Source organism: Lagenorhynchus albirostris, chromosome 14, assembly GCF_949774975.1.
Source record: "Lagenorhynchus albirostris chromosome 14, mLagAlb1.1, whole genome shotgun sequence".
In the NCBI taxonomy this organism is placed as follows: Eukaryota; Metazoa; Chordata; class Mammalia; order Artiodactyla; family Delphinidae; genus Lagenorhynchus; species Lagenorhynchus albirostris.
Window position 1 is genome coordinate 71,552,175 of NC_083108.1, and position 21,780 is coordinate 71,573,954.

Genomic DNA, 21,780 nt, shown 5'->3' on the forward strand with positions numbered 1-21,780 from the left:
ACCTCTCCTCTGGTCTCGCCTCTCTTCTCCCTCTGGGCCCCTCAGCTCTGCCAGCTGCCCCGGCCTTACCGCCTTCTGAGCTCAGCAGCTTCTCCCCCAAAGCAGGGAAGGATCTGCTGCCCCCCGACCTTGACCTGGCACCAGGCACAGAGTCACGAGTCTCCCATAGGAGCAGGGACAACACCTAGGCCTGCGGGAGTGGGGGGCTTTCCAGTAGAGGTGAGATGTCAGGCTGACATCAGAAGGTGTGATGCGCAGGGGGACAGATGTCCAAGAAAACGGGAGGTCATGGCGGCCAGGGAGAGGGATGGCTCAGGACGAGGGAAGCTGAAGAGGCCTGCTTGCGCCAGGCCCTGGCACAGAGGAGCCACTCAGGCGATGCTTATGTGAGGGGGAACAGGTGGGTCCAAATGGGTGTGCGGGTTAAAAGCAGGAAGGGGGGCTGGGTGGAGTGGCCTGATTGGGGCACAGGTGACAGAATGGGGCCACGTTGACCTGTGACCTCTCTCCCAGCTACACAGGCTGGTGTCCTGAGAAGTGTGGCCGGCAGTTCCCTGCGGGGTGCCAGGGATCTCCACAGGTCCGGCCTGGGGGTACCAGCGTCCAAGGCTGCCCCCTTCCGTTCCAAGTGACAAGATTTACCCTGAGCAGCAGGGACAGTCCCTCCCGAGTCCCACCAGGAACAAGCTCTGCTTCCAAGCTCTGCACAGTTCCCTCTTGTGCACTGAAGCAGCCCTCCTCGGGTTGGGGCGCCTCGGAGCACCCCCCTTTTCTGAGGGGAACAGGGTGGGGACTGAGGCACAGTTTTCCAGGGAAGAGCAGCAGCCTGGGGGCAGTGAAAGTTTTGCAGGCTCAAATGTCTTGGTCACCCCTCCAGCAGGCTGTGTAGGCTCCAGGGCCCATCCCCTGGGAGGCCGTGTCCATGGTTACTGGGAGGAAGAGGCCATCTGCGTGGAGATGAAGGTCTCAATGACGCTGTGGTTGGATGGCAGCAGGTGGCTATGGCCGTTGGTGGAGTCGGAGCTCTGGTACAACACCAGGCTGCTGGAGGACACTGCAGAGGCAGAGGAGGCCGCTGGCTACCTGCCACGCCCGTCCCGACCTCTCCCCGCCCACCATCCCTAAGGGGTTCTCGGGATGGGAAAGTGGCACCTCGCCACCTCCTGAATCTCAGCAGGTGACCGGACCCCAGAGTCACACCTCTGCCCTCGGGCCTTGTTAACCCCCTGCCAGGCTCCAGGGCCACGAGGGAGTGGCCTTCCCAGCACATTTTAGTGGGAACATCACAGAAGCGCTGGTGAGCCGGTGTTGTGGTTAGTTTTATGCGTTAGCTCGCCTGTCTTTTAGTACCCAGTCGTTGAGCCAAACCCCAGCGCAGGCGTTGCTGTGCAGGTATTTTGTAATGTAGTTAACACCTACGTCAGTTGACTTTAAGTAAAGGAGAGTTCCCTTGATAATGTGGGTGGCCCTCATCCAATCAGTTGAAGGCCTCAAGAGCAAAGGCTGAGGTTTCCTGGAGAAGGAGACTGCAGCGTCACTTCCTACCCTGCAGCTCTCAGACTCGCCAGCCCTCACAGTCGTATCAGCCAGTTCCTTAAATATATGTGTGTGTGTGTGTATTCCTATTGGTTCTGCGTCTCAGGAGAACCCTCAAGAGAGCATGAATGGGCTTTGAGTTTGGACCTGGGTTCAGGTCCTGGCCCCACTACCTAGTGGCTGTTGGAAGCGCTACCAAGTCCCTCTCCTCCTTGAGTGCTTTCTCATCTGTAAAACGGGGATGTCAACACACACCTCATGGGTAGAGCACAGAGCCTGGACCGTGGAGCCCTCAGTGACTGTCCTGTAGCCACCAGGGCTGGATGGAGGATGCTGAAGCTCACACTTAGCAAGTGGCTGCCCTGGGTCTCAAAGCCCGGCAGCCTGACTCCAAAGTGCCTGCTCTTCACCCTGACGTTGTGGGCTGCAGACTCAGGTCTTCAGGGAATGGAAATGTGTGGGTTGGGTGGGACGTGGTGGGCTGGAGAGCCCGCACTCTGTGGTTGCCACGGGGCAACACGAGTCCTTCCGACTTTGCAAGAGGAGCCAGAAGTCTATGAAAGCTCTTAATTTTTAGCTGTTGGCAACGAATTCAAAAAAATGCTAAACCCTGAGCTAAAGCAACACATCCATGAGTCACTTCTGGTCCCCAGCAAGCCCAGTTCTTACCTCCTGATTACCCCCTACCACCTCTTCCGCTTATCTTTTTCCTCAACTGAGTTAATAGATGTTCTTGTGAGACAGGCCCATTTCCTGTGGTTTCACACCCCCCTCGGCTCACTTCAGGGGAGCACAGGTGCCCCCTCGCATTTACCCCCTCCCTGCCCCCCGTCTGCTGCCCACGACTTCCTCCCCAGCTATGGGGACGGTGGGGGGGGGCAGGGAAAGGCCACTCACCAGTGGGGCTGGCGCTGAGCCGATGGGTGGGCTGCAGGTGCTGGATGCCAGCAGGGTCCTGGCTGGGGATGTGGATGGTGGCAGCCTGGGACGCTGGTGTGTGAAGCCCGGACTCACTGGAGGCCTCAGCGTCTGAGGTGAAGACCTGGCAGAAGGGCAGCTCTTGAGCCCCCAGGGTGTGTGCTGGGGCAGGACCCAGGGAGGGGCCGGGGCAGGCCTGGGCCTTACCTGCTTGGTGGGCGTGAGGCTGGCCAGGGCGCTCAGGTTGGTGGTGTCGGTGATGAGCATGGTCTGCGGAAGCAGGCCCGTGTGGGTGTACTGGGCCACCTCAGGCTTGTGGCTGTAGAGGGCTGGCCGGGAGGGAGGGAGAAGAGAGGAGGACACAGACTTGGCACCTGGGCTGGGCTGGACCCCTCCCAGGAGGGCCTCAAGGTGGGGGGCTCGGGGAAATTGGGGTGTGGGCCTGGTGAGCAGCCCAGTAGGGCAGTGGCTGGGGACTCAGGGCTGATTTCCAAAACTGGGAGCTCCAGGTAGAGGGGTTGGACGTTCTCCCCAACCGCAGGGGCCTGCTCCACCTGTCTCGGTGGAGAGGAGCCTGGGCGAGGCCGGGAACCCAAACCCAGCTCCTGCGGTCACCTCGAGAGGACAGGTGTGAAGGGCAACGGGAGGCACAGGTGCTGTTAGGGCACTAAGTACCGGCCTTGGAGGGAAAGGCCAGGGCTCCTGTTAGGGGTTGAGGAGGGGGCAGCATTTCTGCATCTCCAGGACCCCTCTCCACAGTCTAACCCAGAATTTCACCTGCAGTCTCCAGCCCCACAAATACACACACAGATGCCAGTAGAAAACAACATAAATCACGTATTCTCACATGGACTCAGATGAAAACACAGCCACCCACATACACGCATAAATGGTGCCCTCAACCAAATACACAGATGTTCAAGTCCACAGGCCCTTATCCAAGAGTCCAAGTTCCAGAAAGGTCTGAGAGCCAACAGGTTTTTGTCTGGTTGGCACTAGAGCTCATTTGGTGGCAAAATCTGACCTGAACCTGATGTGAGGCTGAGTCTTTATTAACCCACTTCGTGGAATTCTACCTTTTGCTGCAGGAATCATGGTGTTTGATGACAGGGTGTTGCCCCAAGCCCTGCTGGGAGTGTTGTGTCATTCATGGTGTATGCACCACATTACCTTTCTAAAAGCTGAGAAATACATATGGCCCCAAGGGCACACGTGCGTGTGCACATACAAACACCCACTCACACAAACCCATGTGCGTGCACACGCAGCCACATGGGTTCACACACTGAAACGTATTCCAGCCCACAGACGCTCACCTGAGCACCCGCAGAGCCCCCGTCACAGAAGCACTCACACTTGAATCAGACACACACACAGACCACAGCATCTGCTAAGACGCCCTCTTCCCCTGGGCTCAACGACAGCCAGCCTCTCCCACCACCTCCCCCAGCAGGGGGGCCGAGGGGTGCTCACCATGGGGGCTCTGCAGCTGGGCCATGGTGGCCATGAAGGGGCTCTGGGCCACGTGGCTCTGCACGGAGGGCATGAGCGGCTGCTGGTAGGAAGGGTGCAGAGGCTGCGAGAACTGGACGGGCTGCAGGGTAGTCAGGCTGCTGCCCATGCTGTTGATGACCGGCACGCTCTGTGCCTGCGTGGAGGCCAGGCCTGGAGCGGGAGGGGCAGGAGTCAGCCAGACCTCCTGCCGCCTCCATGGCCTCCCCAGGCCCAGCCCTGACCCCCAGGGGCACCATCCCTCCCTCCTAGGGCCAGTGGGTAGGAGGGGGGGACAAGGTAACCAGGAAACAGCCTTGTACTAGGAACCTTCACTAAGTTACAGCCCTGGCAAGTTAACTCCCTCTCTGAGCTGCTAGCTTGTCATAAGGGCAGGGGGTGTGTCAAACTAGGGTCCCTGGAGCCCTGGGGTTCCACAACGATGCAAAGGCCCTGGGGCTTAACTCTCTGTACCCGGCTCCCAGCAGCTCCCTGTCTGTCTTATATATTGAGTTTCTGCATAATAGTTCTGAATAAAGTTTTTCTGGGCTTTTTTAAAACAAACTAAAACCTAAAACCTAGAAAACTTCAGTCCCCCTTGCTCTGCTCTGTTTTCCCTTTTAAGGTACTATATAACTTATGTATTGGACTGGCCAAAAAGTTCATTCGGGGTTTTCTGTAAGCTGTTGGGAAAAACCTGAACCAACTTTTCAGCCAACCCATATTCTGCTTATTGTCTGCCTCCCCACTTGGGTGGCTGAGATTTGGGGCTGTTCGGTCCACTTGTGTATCACCGGTGGAACACGGAGTGGGCACTCAATAAATACATGAAGGAATGAGTCCCAGTGGCCCATCCTGCTCCTGGATTCTGTGGGAGCCCCATGAGCCCCTCACCCAGATGCCCCCGTCCACCCCACCAGCTTACCAATGACCAGGGTGGAGGCGCCCGTGTTGGTGAACGTGGGGCCCAGGGAGGCAGGCTCACCAGGCCCTATGGCCATGACCCCGGGAAGCGAGGCCATGATGAGGTTCTGGGGCTGCTGGTTGAGGCCCGGGGATGTCTGCTCCAAGCTGTGCAGTGCTGTCAGGGTGCTGACAGGGGGCAGGGGGCCCCCAGTGGCCGAGACCTTGGAGGGGAAGCCAAACTGAGTCAGGTGGGGTCCCACCCTACCTCCCTGGGGACTGCTCCAGAATCTTCCAGCCAAGGGGAGATTGGCGGGGGGTGGGGGTGGGGGAGAGATGGGGCGGGACACTTACCAATTTGGCTTCTGTGCTCAGCAGACTGTGACTGGGCTCCAGACCCGTGGGGGACACTTGATGCAGGGGTGCAGACACTGTCACCAAGGGACCACCACTGCTTGAGGGCACTTCCGCCCCCTCACTGGTTGCAGGCTGTCCATAGCGCACTCCTGGAGCGGGAGCAGTGTCCAGCCTCAGCACCCCACTTCCCTGCCCGCCTCCATGGCCCCCATCATTCCAAACTGCATTGGTTTGCGCAGACCCCCCACCCCATCTTTATGCAGCCAGCAGACTTTGCTTGAGTGTCCACTTCCTGCCAGGCCCTGTGCTGGTTGCTTCCAACTCCTTGAACACAAGTAGGTGCTCAGTAAAAGACAACTGAGCCAGGGACTTTCCTGGCAGTCCAGTGGTTAAGACTCTGCGCTCCCACTGCAGGGGTCACGGGGTTTGATCCCTCGTTGGGGTAAGATCCCGCATGCCGTGCAGTGCAGTGTGGCCAAAAAAAAAAGACAACTGAGCCAAACTGAATTGACGGTAATGAAATTAAACCACAGCAAACTTGAGTTGAATAGAGTGAATTGGAATTAGTTGAATGAAACAGTATCATTGAATCAAACCAGAAATGAATTGAGTTTGATTGAGTCGAATTGAATCGAATTGGATTGAAATTGAACTGATAGAAAATTAACTGAATTTCCTTGAAATGCATCTAGTTAAACTGAATCAATTGGGAATTGGATTGGATCAAACTATTCCAAATTTAAATGAACTAAATTAGATTATAATGAGTTGAACTGAATTGAATTGAATTGAACTGAGCTGAAATGAATTGAGTTGGTTTGATCTGGAATGAGTTGAAGTAACTGAAAGCAAGTGAGGGTGGAGTGGATGGAATGGAGTACAGTGGGCGAAGTTGAGTGGTCAATGGAATGGAGAGGAGTGGAGTGGATAGAACAGTGCAAATAGAGTGGGGTTGGAGCTGTAAGGAAGTGCTAAGAGGTTTGGGTGGCTGCTGCCACTGGGGTGGTGCTCCCCAACTCTCCCACCCACCCCCATATTCCCTCTACCCACCGTCCCAATCCCCCTGCCCACATGGCACTCACCGTGGACCTTACCAGGGGAGAGGGCCGGTGGGGGCAGGCCAGGGGAGCCGTGGGCAGGCAGCGCAGGGCCTGGGCCTGGCCCTGGTGGCGGCCCGCTGTACGTGTCCATAGCCAGCTTGTGCCGAAAGGCTTCTTCCTTGCGCCGATTGGCAAACCAGTTGTAGACGCGCACCTCTGTGACGAGGTTGGAGCCCAGCCCCTGCGCCTGTGAGGGTGACACCCCCCTCTGGATGCACTCCGCCCTGCAGAAATGGCCACTCATGAGCCTCTGGATCAGGCACAGAAGAACCCTCCCCTGGGGCTGGGGGGAGGGTTTGAGAAGTAGGGCTCTACCTGAGTATTTGCTGAGGCTGGCAGACCTGGGTTCCGAGCCCAGTCTGCTGTGCAACCTTGAGCAAGTGACTTAGCCTCTCTTAATCTCTTCAGTTATAGAGTGAGCCCAGTAAGTGTAGGGTTGTAGTGAGGATGAGTGAGACGAGCAGCTACTCAAGGGCTGCTTGGGTCGGTGGGGGGGTGGGTGCCAGGAATGGAGCTAGGTGTCAGACACTGAACAGGAGCTGAGAACTCCTGGGCCAACAACAGGAGCTCTCAAAACCTGGGGAGCCTCCCTCAGGACCCAGAGCCCCCCTCGCCTTCCCGCAGCCCAGACCAAACCAGCCCTGCTGACCACCAGCCATTCTACCTGTTACACTCCTCCACCAGCGCCTCCCGCTCCTCCTTGCTGGGGTTCTTCTGCCTCTCATAGGCCTGGAACAGGATCTGCTGGGATGCTGGGCCCCATTTGAAACGGTTTCTCCGACCCTTCTTGGTTGGTAGCTCATCGCCCGTGGGCTCTTCAATCAGCCCACCCTGCCCTGCGTGGGTGAACTCTGTGGGCACAGAGAGCCATTAGCAAAACACTGGCCAATCCCACCTTCCAGCATTGGTTCACCATGCTGGAATTGGTTCACCTAACCATGCCCGTGGTTCTTTCTCATTCCTAGGATGCTGAGCCAGAGGAGCTTACAGCTAGAACTTAGAAATCATCTAATCCAGTGATGACAGACACACAGCACACACACCACCCCTTTCCTAACCTGTGTCCAAGGGAGACATCACTAATCAACCCCTGCGTACTTTGCTACCGGGCCAAGATATAATCTCACAGTCCTCAATACAAGGCTCCAGGTAAGCATCAGCATTTGTTCACAGTTGACACATATGCCATCCCATTTTATAGATGAGGCATTTGAGGATCAGGGAGGTTAAATATTTTTCCACGGCCGCACAGTAGAGCAGAAACTTGAACTGTATCTCCCGAGTAGATTCTGCGCTATTTTCAACATTGCAGACTTGAAAATCAAGCTTAAAGTATAAGTATTAGCCAGGAGAGAAGAGACCCAGACACTTTCTCAGCTGGTTCTTTGGTAGGAGGCCAGTTAATGGCGCCTCCAAATAACAGAACAGCTAGTAGCCCTTCAAAGAGCAGGGGAAATATGTATATAGCCAGTATATACATACAGTACCCCTGGAAGGTTACGTATGAGACCAGGAATGCCAGTGGCTGCCTTAGGAGAAGGACACCTAATTTTTATTGTAAAATCTTCACTTCTATTTTTTTATAAATTCAGTGTGTATTACCTTGAAAACCTGGATAATTATAAAAGAAACATCAAAAACATTTTTTCTTTTTACACTTAGGCTCAAAAGTGTGGAAGTGCACTTAGGATTTTGTGGGGTATGAGGCCCGGGTTCCCTAAGCACACACCTCACCTCGGAGCCTCTACTGCCCTTCCTTCTGCCTGAAACCCCATCCCTGCATCTTCATGGGTCAAAATTCAACTCACACTTTAAGACTTAGTCAAAAGATCATACTTCTAGTTGATCCTTCCTGATGCCCCTGCCTCCCTGAGGAAGAGATTATTCTCTCCTCCTCCACCAGCTCAACCTTGGAAGCACTTTCTGTAGTGCCCTGCCCTGGGCCTGGCGCACGGTGACTGCTCCATAAACACTAGCTTTTGTTGTTGGCGTTATCACATTATAATACTTGTCTCACCGAATCATAATGATTTGTTCTCCTGCTTCCCCTCTACACAGGGAGCTCTTGGAAGGCAGGGGCCCAGTTCACCCACCCAAAGAGGATGCCCAAGACCAACCCTCCTCCCCTCCCCCAGAGCGCCTTGCGCAGAACAGCTGATACATGCTGGTTGAATCCTCCCGACTTCCTCTCAGTCTGCCTGTCCGAGGAATGGGGTGGGAGGCTTCCAGCTCCCACCCTCGAGCTGCGGGTAGTCCCAGGCCCTGCCGGGAAGACAGGGCTGCAGTCGGTTATTACTTACGCTGGGCCACCTCTCGCTGCTTGCGGACGTACCAGGTGTACAGGGCGGCTCGCTTCTGTGTCTTCATGGGGGTGCCCTTGTTGAGGTGCTGGGACAGGTGAGATTGGTTGAGGCCGGTGGTGTCGACCACCTCCCGCTGCGGGATGTTGTGCTGCTGCAGGTAGGACTTGACCATCTTAGCCACACGCCACGGGTCCTCCCTGGGGGTGGAGGCGGGGGGACAAGGACAGGCTGCTCAGCCCAGGGTGGGTGCTGGGAGCCCTGTCCACCCGGGGAGTGAGGATGGTAGATGGAAGCAGGCGCGGAGCCCAGGAGCCTGTACCTAGACTCAGGGACAGGAGGTATGGGCACTCATGCCAGGACACAAGGACATGGGGACAGAGACTTGCAGACACATACACATGGCAGACATGTGGACACAGGCCCCAACCAGTCCCACACAGACATAGGAACAGATAAAGGTTTCGAAACACAGACACACAGAGACATGGATACAGATGTAGACAAAAACAGACTCCCCCGGGAAGCTGCACAAGCCAGATGGGGAGGGCACTCATCTTCATGCCTCCTTTAAAGATTCCCCCCCGCAATTCTACCTAGAAACGTTATTTGTGGCTGTGTCTTAACCACTGTGATAGACTATAAACACCTGGAGGGCAGGAACTGTCTGGTTCTCAGCACCCAAAATAGGCCTGACATAGAGTGTGCCCTTGGTGAATGCATGAATGAATGAGTGGATGTGTGGATGGATGGGTGGATGGGTGGGTAATGGGATGGTCAGTGCATTGATGGTGGATGGTGGGTGAGAGGATGGATGGATGGACGGATAGATGGGATGTTGATGGGTAGATGTTAGATGGATGGGTGGATGGGTGGGTGGATGGATGGATAGATGAGAGAGATCTACTGGAAAAAAATTTGGGTCTGAAAATGAGAGAAACATGATTCTCCCACTTTACATCCAGGGCCACTGAGGCTCAGAGCACTGTGTCACTTGTATCTCTTGCCGAAGGTCACAGGGTTAGCCCAGTAGAGTCCCACTCCAGCTTAAAGGATTTGGTTCTAAGTCAGTCTGTCAGATAAAAATCACATAGCATCAAAACGCCTCCTGAAAATCTGCACTAAACCCTAGATGGTGGCGCAGCCAGTCTCCCCACAGCACTGAGGCGGGTGGCTAATTTCTCAACAGAGTCCCAGGTGAAGGGGTTAGGGGCTGGCATCCCAAGGCCTTGTAAGAAAAATGAGCATGTCTGAGCACGGAATCCCACCCTGTGGGCTCAGTTCTCTCACTCGAGGGATTCAAGGGGACCTGAGGCCACCTGTGGCTCAAGCTCCTGTTCTCCGCTCACTGTGGGGAATGGAAGGGGTCAGGTTGCCTGTACGATAGAAATTCTTCTCTCTCCCTTTCTGCTCTGTCTCAACCCTCCTCTCTTCCCTTCCTCCTCTCTTGAGCTTCTATTACAACCATGTGTCAGATACAACAGTGCTGAAACAGGCAGAGCTGGGATTTAAACCCAGGTCTGTGTGATCCTAAGCCTGTGTCCCCACAGCCTTGATGCAGCAGTTTGCTTCTAGAATTGAGGCATATGTGACAAATGGCATGTGTAGGAAGTGATTCATCTCCATGTCGTTTGCCACAGCCAAAGATTGGAAACAACCTAAGCGTCCAGCAAAAGGATGCTGATTAACCAAATTGCATGCCTCTGTACAATGCAGCCATAAAAACCCACTGAGAAAGCTCTGTACAAGCCCAGATGGAACAGTTTGTGTGGTAGGCCTTTTGTGCTATGTGTAAAATTTTAAATGGGATAAAAGAAGATTTCTACCTATTTGCTTTGTTCACATGAAATACCAGAAGTATACAGAATGAACTGGAGTCACTGATTGGTTGCTGGGGACAGGATGAGAGGGGAGGGTTTTCTCTGTTACTCTTCTGTACTTCATAAATTATGTATCAATAATATAGTATCATATAATATGCTACATATGCATATATAATGTTTAAAAGTGAATTGTGAAAAAAAGAAAAGAAAAGAAACCCCCGAGTGCTCTGAAGCCCGCCCCACACTGCCTTCTCCCCTGGCCCTTCTCTCTTTCCTCAAAGAACCAGTCTCGCCTGCGTCCTTGACAATGCCCTTCCGAGACATGAGGGCACAGAGCCTTTCATCCACTTTGGCCCTCTGACTTCCTCCTTTTTTTATCAGCAGTTCCCATACAGGCAGGGAGGAATGGAAGGTGGGGACAGATATAGTTAATCAGCAGTCGGTCCAGCAAAGTCCCATTTGTGTAGAAATGATAGCCGTGGGAATTCATGTTTCTTGAGTATTTATGGTGAGCCAGGTAAGGGCTGGTCATTTAAATCTTACAATAACCCTAGGAAGTATGCCCATTTCACAGGTGAGGAGACTGAGGCTCAGAAAGGTGAACACTTGTCCAAGGTGACTTTGCTGGGACTCAAGAATATTTCACTTTCCTGAACCCCCCAACCTCTCCCCAAGCCCTATCTCCCTGCTTTCGTAGGAGCCTCACCTCCCCCGGTCCCTGGGTGCCAGTCAGAGCTGGGAGGGAAGGGCAGGACAAAGTCCAGCCTTGTGCTCCATGGCAAACATGTTTATCTGACTCCGGGGCTGGGCTGCCCGATGGCCTCCCTCCTCCCCCAACTGCAGTCATCACCCTCCTGAGAGATCCTCCCTCCCTCTGTCTGTTCTCCGGAGAGAAGGAGCCCAGTCTTCCTTCAACAGGGCCTCTCCTGGCTCAAACTAAAGATTTACTGTCTGTCTCTGTCCTTCTGACCCCATGTGTCTCTATCTGTCTCTGTTTCTCTCACTCTCTCTCCTTCTGTCTCTTTGTCTCTCTGTTTTCTGCTCTTTCTCTCCCCCCCTCCCCACACACACGCACAGTCTCCAAGAATATGGCTCTTTGTAGGACATTTTCCCCAACGCAGAACTAAGAGGCCAGGTCTCCAGGCATCTCCTGCTTTCACTCTAATGGGTTTGAGAGTCGAACCAACCTGGGTTCAAATCCCACCACTGCGGCCTCGCGCCCAATGTGCATGTGGCCTGCATCTCCCCTGTAACACAGCGGGAAATTCACGCCTGCCTCCCTGTTCTCTATTGGGAGAACTGAATGAGTGTCTAATAGGAGTGAAATGCTGAGGACAGGGCCAGGCGCACAGTAAGTGCTCAGTAAGTGGAACAATATTGTTACCATCAGCAGCAGCAGCAGCGACCTAGTCCTGGGACCTCCAGCCCCACAGCAGAGGGAAGAGGGCCCGGGAAAGGTGAAGGTCTGCCCACAACCCCCTCCTCCCGCCTCCTGCCAGTTCTAGGGTCAATCAGAGGTTCGAGGCTTTGGGCTTCTTGCTCCCTGGCCCGTGGGGTTTCAGTGGATCCAAGGCTTCAGAGCTGGGAGACCAGCCTGAAGGCCACTCATCCGGAGGGGGAGCTGAGTTCTCAGTGTGAATCCCAGCTCTGCCACTCACTCTCCGGGTGGCCCTGGGAAGTTTCTTAACTTCTGTGCCTCAGTTTCCTCAACTGTGATAGGGAGCTAATAATATTTCATAGGTTGTCAGGAGGAGAAAACAAGCTTAATGCACTTGTAAGCGCTTCGTGAGTCCTCGAGCACTACGCGGAAGTGGTCGATGGTGACATTAACATCAAGAATGACCCAGGAGGGTAAAGAGGGAGATAAATGTATCAAGGACAGGCATGCCACCTCAGGGTGCTGTGCAAAGTGTGGGATTACGAGGACCTGGGTCCAAGTCCTGGCCTTACTGCTTTGTAAGAGTTACTTTGGGCAGGTCACTTTGCCTCTCTGAGCTTTAGTTTGTTCATCTGTAAAATGGGACCACTGATAATAGCAACTGTTCGTTGCACTCACATGCTTACCCTGTGGGTAAGCGTTATGATCAGCTCTGCCTTGCAGAGAACACTGGGACTCAGAAAAGTGAAATTGCCTGCCTGAGCAGAGCTGGGGTTCAAGCCCAGGCAGGCTGGCCTCAGTTAGGGATGTCAGATTGCCCCACCTTGGCCACTGTCTTCCTGGGTCTCAGTGCCTTGGTGCTGCCCAATGGAGAGGACCAGAGACCCTCAAGATTGAGTTTGAGCTGCTCAGGGACAGGAGGGCCCAGGAGGACACTGAGGAAGGAGCCCTGGGAACGTGTTACTCCCTTGGCCATTACAGCAGACATCCCCAGGGCTCAGAGAAGCCTAGTCCCTCATTCATTCATGCTGTGTGTCAGCACTGGGGTGTATATCAGGGGTCTGAGTGGTGAACAAGCCTCTGGAAGAGCTTCTGTTGTCATAGCAGGAGATAGAAAACAGACAAATAAGGTAATAATAGGTAATGATAAGTTTCAGGGGAAAGTCAATGGAAGTAGTGGAAGAGGGAGTGACTGTGGTGGCATTTGAGCAAAAAGAGAAGGAATTGACTGTAGGAAGATCTGGGAAGAGGGTTTCGGGGAGAAGGTACAACACATGCAAAGGCCCTGAGGTGGGAATCAGCAAAGTGTAGTGTAACTGGAGGAAAGTGAGGGAGGGAGGGAGGTCCCTCAGGAAGAGATCAGGGGATCAAGGCAGGGAGTTTGAATTGTACTCATTGTCCGGGTAGGGAAACAGAGGCAGGAGGAGAAGAGACTTGCCCAAGGTCACACTTGGTCACACTTGGCTTCCACGGGAAGCCCTACCTCTTCACCATCCTTTCCAGCCTCAACCTCCCCCACTGGCCAGGGCTTCATGGGGGTCCCCCACCCCTCTGCAGCCTGTGCCCTGAGGCTCAAGGCCCCACTTTTTCCCCTTGGGGCGTTTTCAGATCCCTTTTGTTACCTGAACAATAAGTAACCCAGGTAGTTAGTTATAAACCCCGCAGGAACAAGGAGCTGGTTGATAATTTATAGCAACATCTCAAATTTAAATGGAAAGTAAATAGCATGCTGTTAGCATTAAAGAAAACCCAATCGGGGCGGGAGGCAAGCACTCCAGCCTCCTTGCAGCTTGGGGCGCCTCGCTCTCTCCCCAGCCCGTTCTCCCAGCTGCGTGTCAGCCCCTTTTCCCTCCCGGCTCTGCTGGTCCGCTCCACTCTGCTTCTCCAGGCCTCTCTCTCCATCTCCCCTGACGCCCTGTCTCTTCCTCCATGTCTCCCCTCTCTCCCTCAGCTTCCAGGTCCCTGCTGGTCCCCAGGGAGCACTTTGACCCCTGCTTCCCGCTCGAGTGCTGTGGATCAAGCCTTTCCCTCCACCCATCATCCCACCAAAGGGGCTGCTGATCAAGAGGCCCCACCCAGCCAGGTAAGGCCTTTGGCACTCCCTGCCCCCACTCCCCCCCGAAAGCCCCCAGTCCCATCTGGGGCGCTGAGCAGGTCTGGCCCTGCCCCACCCTTGTCCGGGTTGCCCTCGCCCTGGGTCTGGAGATGCCAGACTCTGCCCCTCCCCTGCAACGCGGCAGGGCCCTTTGCCCTCCTCTTCCTGCCAAGTCAGGGGGCCCTGGCTACTCCCCTGCCTCCTGCCCAGGCCCTCACAAGGCCTGGCAGGCCCTGAGAGCTCCCTGAGGCAGGGATCCAGCCCTCCCCAACCCCAAGCTGGGATCAGGACCTTGGACAGAAAAGAGGTGGTCTTTGGGACTCTTGCTCAGAACCCCCAGCCACCCCCAGCTGGCCCCTGGCCCCGGTCATGGTGACTGAGGGCACCAAAGAGAGTGGGTGTGGAGCCCCAGCTGGGTGGCCTTAGTCCAGCTCCGTCCCCCTCTGAGCCTCAGTTCCCTCATCTGCGGAGCAGTTTTCCCCGGGTGCCTCCAGAGTTCATCTCAACAGTACCCGAAATGATACCTGTGAAACCTCAGCACGTGCGCATCTGGCTGTTAGGATAGACGTTACAGAGCCTTAGGGGAGGGGCAGTCCCTGCAGCCCCCAGGTTCCCCTTCCCTCACCTCCAACCTCCCCCACCCCTGCTCCGTGGGAAGTTGGTTGGCTCAGGCTTCCCCAGGCTACCAGCCCTCCAAGTTAATGATCACAGGCCTTATCAGAGCCTTTTGCCATTTATAAATTTATAAAACAAAAGAGAAATAATAAAGCCCGTGGGTAATTAGTAACCAGGTCAGCTCTGCTGAGGAGAGGGGAGGCATCGGGCTCAGACCCACCCAGTTCTCCGGGAGATGGGGAGCCAGCCAGTGGGTGGGGTACAGAGTGGGGAGGCTTCTAACGGTACCCACTGGTGAGGGGCATGGCCTGAGGCTGTGCCGGAAAGAGGAGCAGCTCCCTTCCTAAGGCTCCATTTCCCTCAGGTAAGAAAGACCTGGGTTCTGCTGACTGAATGCTTAAGTTCCGGGGAGGCCAAGCGGGGCCCCCAAAACCCCAGCCTGGGCTCCCCCTCCCCACTGGTGCATCTGGGTGCCTAGCAGATAAGTTGGGATTGGGGGAGTAGAAATGGGCATGGTAGCTAAAAATTCCCTGCCTCCCCACCCCCGTTGTCCAGGGACTAGAATCGTGGACTCTCCTGCTTTGTCCCCATCTTGGGGCTCCCCTGGGGCATGCCCCACTTCCCAAGCACCGGGCTGAAAGCCTTGGCTCATGGAGACTCGGGACCCCGCAGAGGGCCGGGTCAGGGGCTGCAGGCTCCAACCTCCGAGCTAGGACCCCACCCCACCCCCGCTTCCAAGCTCTAATGGGCCCTGTCCCCCTTGCCGACAACCAGCCCATGGGACTCTGGACTGGCAAGGGCTGGTCAGGAGCCGAGGCTGGGCCCCTCTGGGCTCCTTGGGAGCTGGGGACAGGGGAGGGGTCCTTACTGCAGCAGGGTCTCCACCACGGCTTTCTGGTGGGCTGCCTCCTCGGGGCTGAGGTTCTCCAGCTCTCTGAGAATGGGCGGCGTGAAGTCTTCCCCCTCGTCGTCCGTCTCGTCCTCGGAGCCCCTCGTCTCCCCCAGCCCGTTGGGCAACTCAGCCAGCTCCCCTCGACCGCCGCCACCGCAGGACTCCCCCTTGTCCGGGGGACCGTCTCCGGCCAGCAGGTAGGGCCCCGGCTCACCCAACGCCTGGATCAGCGCCTCTTTGCTCAGGCCCGACTCGAGCAAGGCCGCCAGGAGCTCCGTCTGCAGCTGGCTCAGTTTAGAAACCATGGCTCCACTAGCGCGGGCCACGCGGCCCAGGGCCACTGAGCCGGCCGCCTCCCGCCCCCCCGGCGTGGGCTGGCTCCGTGCTGGCCGGCCAGCAGGCAGGCCCAAACCAGGCTCCTTGCGCCCGCTGCCCCCCCAAACCCCACTAGCCAAGCCCTGTGGGCACCCCCAACCCCCAACCCTGGCCCCAGTGGCCAGTGAATCAGGGCCCCTGCCCGCTCTGTTTACATTGGAGCTGGGGAAATTCTCCAAGGTTCATATTTATCCATGTGCTTAGCGAAGGGACTGAACTTTGGACTTCACCCTGCAAAGTGCAGGCCTCATGGCAGCACAGAGGGACAGGGAGCCGTGGCCTTCCATGGGAGTGGGCAGAGCGGAGGGCGGGGGAGGCAGCGGTGGGGGGCCCAGGACAGCTGGGATGGAAGGTACTGGGAGCCAGGGAGGCCTTCGGGTGACCAGCATTGGGTCCCTCCCCCAGCGACCTCGTAGGGGGCCAGGCTGAGGCAAGAGAACAACAACAGCCTTGGGAACAGAAGCAGCAGAGTTTTAGGCTGTCGGGTCAACTCTCCTCAAGGGCAAGGCTAGGACACATCCATCTGAGGACCCCCCACTGCCAGCCCCAAAGTCTGGCCTCCCAGGAGGGAAAACGCGTCGACTAAGTCTACTGTGGGCTGGGTCTGTAACGTGCGTCATTACCTCAGTGTAGCCCCCTAACAGAGTAGGTACAGGGATTGTGCCCATTTTACAGAGGAGGAAACTGAGGCTCTGAGAGGGTAAGCAACTCGCTCAAAGTCACACAGCTAGCAGGGACAAGATTTGTGGAGTGGGAGCAGGGTGTGGCCAGTCAAGCACTTGGTGCAGGTGCAAATTTTAAGGGGATGTCAAAAAACTCAAGATGAAATCAAGATGAAAAAATATTTTTATATACTCTATTAAAAATTCAAAATTAATGCAAAACCCAGAAGAACTTAAAAGAAATGTCCACACAAAAATTTGCCTGCGAATGTTCTCAGCAGCGTGATTCACAAGAGCTAAAAAATAGAAAAAACATAAATATCCATCAGTGGATGAATGGATAGAAGAAATGTGGTCTCTCCGTGCAATGGCATGTTATTTGGCCATAAAAAGGAATGAAGTCCTGATTCATGCTACAGTAGGCATGAATCTTGAAGACATCATGCTAAGTGAAAGAAGCCAGACACAAAAGGCCACCTATTGTATGATTCCATGTGTAGGAAACGTCCAGAGCAGGCAAATCCATACAGACAGAAAGTAGATGCGTGGTTGCTGGGGGCTGGGGAGGTGGGGGTGGGCACAGGGAATGGCTGCTTAATGGGTCAGGGTTTCTTTGGAGATGATGGAAATGTTCTAATATTGATGGGGTGATGTTACACAACTCTGTGAATTTACTAAAAACCACTGAAATTTGCAGTTTAAAAGGGCAAATTTTATGATCTATGAATCAATAAAATATACTTTTTATTAGTTTGAAAAATTAATGCCAAAAATCTGTGATGAACAAAAAATATCAAAATGTTAAATAAAGGCAGGTTCCAACCCTCACTCACCTCCTACTAATGCCAGTCCTAGGCAAAAACTCATCCCTAACCCCCACCCTTCCCTCTTCCGGTAAGAGCCTGGACAAAAATTCCTGCTGTCTGTCCTCTGGGGTGGCCCTAAGCTCCCAGAACAAGGGGTGTGCACCATTGCCTGGAGTAGGCAGGGTGGTGCTGAGGGGCTGCCCCCAGGCTGGGGCATCTCTCAGGGGTCTGCAGAGGCAGGGTCATGCTTGGCAATGGTGGAAGGGAGAAGGTGCCCTTGGCCAGAAGGCCCTCCCTGCAGGCCAGGCTAGGCCAGCAGGGGGAAAGGGGCTTCTTCATTTTTGCACTCACCTGACACACTCAGCAGCTGTGAGGCCCGTGCGGCCACTGAGCACTTGAAATGTGGCTGATGCCTCTGGCTGAAATGATAATATTTTAGATCTATTGAGTGAAAGTTTTTAATTTTAAAACTAAATACTTTAAAAATTAGAAAACTTAATTTCACCTGTTTCTTTTTACTTTTATAATGGTACCACTGGAAACTTTTGAATTGCATTTGCGCCTCACATTCTATCTCTATTGGACAGCACTGCTCTGTAATTTACTTACACGTATGATGTTTATTATTTATGGTCTGTCTGCCTCTGCTAGAGTGTCGGGTCCCCCACCCCCACTCCAGGGCAGGGCTTTTGTCTGTCTTGTTCACTGCTGTATTCGCAGTGCTTAGTATGTTGCCTCATCCGTACTTAGTAGGTGCTCAGTAATACTTGTGGAATGAATAAATTTCATTGCACACCGCCCAACGTATACTTAGCTCCACACCAGGCTTTAGTAATGTATGAAATGCTCAGAACCACTCTATGAAGTAGGCACTGTTATTCCCAGAGCCCGGCCCTCTGCACAGGATGATGCTGGCAGTTGCCCCATGCGGAAGTGGGCCCCCCACATTGCTCTCAGTGCTTCCCTTCTCCTCTAGCACAAGTAGCTTTGGGGTCAGGCAGCTCACTACTGGGGGCAGAATTCTCAAGTCCAGCTAAAGGACAGGGAAGATGCTGCATGCTGTCCCTTCGCAGTTTCATGGCTCTCCTCCTTGCTACCCTGTCCAGGAGACTGCTTGCTGCCTGCAGCTGCCCTCGGAGACTTTCCTCTAGAAGACGGAGCCAGACAGGGTGGGGCCTGGGTACTTTGCACAACTTTTGGGCTCATTGACTGCTGGGTCCCCCCTCCCCCGCCCCGGCAGCCAGGTGGTTGAACTGGTGACTCCGGGACTGAAGGTGGATTTAGTTGGGAGGAGAACAGTGATGTGGGGCGGGGGGAGCCTCTAGGGTGTCTAAGGAGAGAGACCCTCAGGGTCCAACTTCAGCTCCAGTACACACAGAGGCTATTGTCCTGGCCACCACCCCCAACCCCGACTAGGGCTCCCTCTGAAAATGAGAAGGGTGTCGGTTATTGATACTTGGCAACAGACAATGGAAACGGCAATTCCAGCCCCCAGCCTGCCCTTCCCCACAATCAGGGGACACAACTAAACAGACTCAGAGGTTGGGAGAGGCATTTTGCCTTCTTGAGAATCACTCAGGACCTAGTGTGCGTTTCACGGGCCCCCCGCAAACACACTCCAACCCCGCACTGGGTGGCCTCAGGCACTGAGTTCGCCTTTCATGACTTATTTATAAAACAGAGGTGTAGATCTCCTAGGGTTGCTTGAGACAACTTTGTACACCTGATGCAGAGATTTGTTGGGCTCTACACAACTGCTCAAACTTTGGAATTAGATTGGACATGACCACCTTCATTTCCTGTTCCACAATCATTTTTGCATGATACCACTTTTTTTTTATTAGAACAACTGCCATAAACCCAGCTTCACAAAGTTATGACATCATCTAACATTCAAACTGCAAACTACCTTGAGCTAGCGCAAGGTGGCCGACAGATGTCGCTGTGTTCCTTTCAAAAATCCTCTAAAATATTCTGCGGCTCCCAGGGGCATCTCGAGGCGTAGTTTGGGAACTGCGGACCTAAGGGATGGTCTTGGACACAGAGGGTGTTCAGTAAAACGTAGTTGTGAACTTTATCACCATTCTCGCCTACTGAGTGAGCAAATGTTTGCAAAACCGAAGTTCTGGCAAGGCACAAGTCTTCTCCTTGGCCTTAGGAAGCGGTGCAAGAGGGGTGCCCTGTCAGCCAATCTCAGGGCTCTCTTGGAATTTAATCGCCAACCCTACCACCCCACCACCCCCACCTCGGGGCCCACCTGTATTCATACTTGGACTATTCTTCCTCCCAGCCCCACTACCTTTAACCTTTTAACTGTTTAACATTTATTGAGCAGTCGCTGGTATATGCAATTTTCATGCTTTTTCTCATTTAACATCTCAACAGCCTCATGAGGTAGGTACTTTTATCCCCATTTTACAGATGAGGAAACTGAGGCTCTAGGAGGCTATGTAAACTGCTCAGCTAGTGCTTGGCAGAGCTAGGATTTGAATCCCGATCTCCCTGATGCCAGAATCCAAGCCCTTGACCACTATTCCACACTACCTCTTTTGGGGAGGCAGTTCACTCTCACTAAATACTTGTTACTATTATTTTGTTGTCATCGTTGTTTTGTTGTTCTGGTTAAGCGTAACTCTGCTCATTGGACTTGTCACCTTTGTGTTGGTTTTACAGATGAGGAGACTGAGGTGCTGAGGGACTAAAAGAGTGATTAAAAGCCAGACTGCCTGGGTTTGAGCCTGGCTCTGACATTTACCAGCTTTGTGACCTTGGGCAACTTGCTTAACCTCTCTGTGCCTCAGTTTGCTCTTCTGTACAATGATAATGAAAATGCTATCTGCCTCATGAGTTGTTAGGAGGATTAATGAAGTAATACACAGAAAGCACTGTGCCTGGCACATTGTAAGCACTCCCCACTACTGAATGGTAATCATTACCTGATTACTAAAACAGCCGTTCCACTCCCATTACCCAGGCTGAGTTTTCTTCGTTTGCAAAAGTTCTCCACATAAGAGTCCCTGCCACCCACTTTATTTGACTCTTAAGCCCCGCCGACTCTCTATCCAGTCACACTATTTGCCATCTCCAGAGCATACCTGAAACTGTGTCCCATCTATGACTTTTGAACAAGCTGTTTTTCTGGAGACCCTCACCTGTGAACCTCAAGATCCTCCTGGGTCTCCTCCTGATCCCTTCTCCTTCTCACAGCAACATGAACCTTCACTAGCCAGCCTTCCCTAACTCACTGGAGCAGGACCAGCAGCAACAGAAAGCCTTGGGTTGAGGATTAGAAACTCAGATTCCTGACTCCACACTCAAAGGGTTCCTTTAGTAGATCTGGGGTGAAGCCCAAAGTGTGCACACTCCTTGCATCAAAGGGCAGAGAACTGAATAGTGTTCTCTGCAAATCAACAATAAGTGTGGTTGTATGTATGTGTTTGAGAAAGATGTGAAAGGACATACTCCAAGCTGTCAACATCAGTTCTCTTTGGCAGAGAGGAATGCATAAAGAAAAACAAAAACAATAGCAGGAGGAGAGGAAGAGAAATAAAGAAGAGAAACCTCAAAAAAATTGTAACTCTACAATATCTACAAGGTAATAGATATTAACTAAACTTATTGTGGTAATCATTTCACAGTATATATGGACGTATATCAAATCATGTTGTACACCTTAAACTAATACGATGTTATAAGTCAACTATATCTCAATAAAATTGGGAAAAAATTAGTTTATGATGATGGTTGCCCAACTATGATAATATACTAAAACCATTGAACTGACACTTTAAATGGGTGCCATATGGTGTATGTATTATATCTCAGTAAAGATCTTAATAAAAAAGAAAAGGGGACTTCCCCGGTGGTCCAGTGGGTAAGACTCCATGCTCCCAATGCAGGGGGCCCGGGTTCGATCCCTGGTCGGGGAAATAGATCCCTCATGCGTGCTGCAACTAAGAAGTCCACATGGCACAACTAAAGATACCGCAACTAAGACCCGGCGCAGCCTAAATAAATAAATAGATATATTAATTAAAAAAACACTAAAAAACAATGGACCTTCCCAAGCTTAAAAAAAGAAAGAAAGAAAAGAAACCTCGATAAAATATTGCATGTATAATGAAATGACTGGGTGTGTATACGTGTATCAGTATAAACCACAGTGAGCCATGTGGAAAGATGATCTTCAAAGGTATATTTGCAGTTATTGCTAGGTGGTAAGATTTCAGGTGATTTTTACTTTCTTGATTATCCTTGTCTGTATTATTTGAATAGTTTAACATGAATATTTATTTTCATAGATATAAAATAGAAAAACAATAACATTATTTTTATTTGAATGGTACCTCCTCCCCACCCCCCCAATGAGCCAGATTCCCCAGGCTATCGTGATGCCCACAGTTCTGTCCCCCATCTCAGGTGTTTGTCCCTGGACCCCCACCTGGCTGTGAGCCACAGATGGCAAGAACCATGGTATCTCTATCCCTGGGCGCCCAGGGCTCCCAAGTGCTATTACCTATGCTAGTGGA

General features: G+C 53.2%; 1 protein-coding gene across 3 annotated transcripts; it reads right to left on the reverse strand.

Annotated features, from left to right (window-relative positions):
• Window positions 1–926: 926 nt before the first annotated feature.
• Window positions 927–15,713, reverse strand: HNF1A (HNF1 homeobox A). 3 transcript variants are annotated; one of them, XM_060121646.1, is made up of 10 exons: window positions 15,385–15,713; window positions 8,606–8,805; window positions 6,970–7,156; window positions 6,288–6,529; window positions 5,203–5,354; window positions 4,871–5,072; window positions 3,928–4,119; window positions 2,662–2,783; window positions 2,434–2,578; window positions 927–1,054 (listed from the first exon to the last, which is right to left on the reverse strand). In XM_060121646.1, the coding sequence occupies exons 1-10, from the start codon at window positions 15,711–15,713 to the stop codon at window positions 927–929; spliced, it is 1,899 nt and encodes a 632-aa protein (XP_059977629.1). The 3 variants fall into 3 exon arrangements, with proteins under 3 accessions (XP_059977629.1, XP_059977628.1, XP_059977630.1); XM_060121645.1 differs by having other exon boundaries at window positions 2,434–2,593; XM_060121647.1 differs by lacking the exon at window positions 3,928–4,119.
• Window positions 15,714–21,780: the final 6,067 nt, after the last annotated feature.

Coding starts and splice junctions, on each gene's coding strand:
- HNF1A (XM_060121645.1), bottom strand. CDS start 15,713: ATGGTTTCTAAACTGAGCCAGCTGCAGACGGAGCTCCTGGCGGCCTTG. Junction 2,594..2,661: donor GCCTCACGCCCACCAAGCAG/GTAAGGCCCAGG, acceptor GGGGCTCAAGAG/CTGCCCTTCTGCCAGGTCTT. Junction 1,055..2,433: donor GCTCAGCGCCAGCCCCACTG/GTGAGTGGCCTT, acceptor CTGCCTCTGCAG/TGTCCTCCAGCAGCCTGGTG.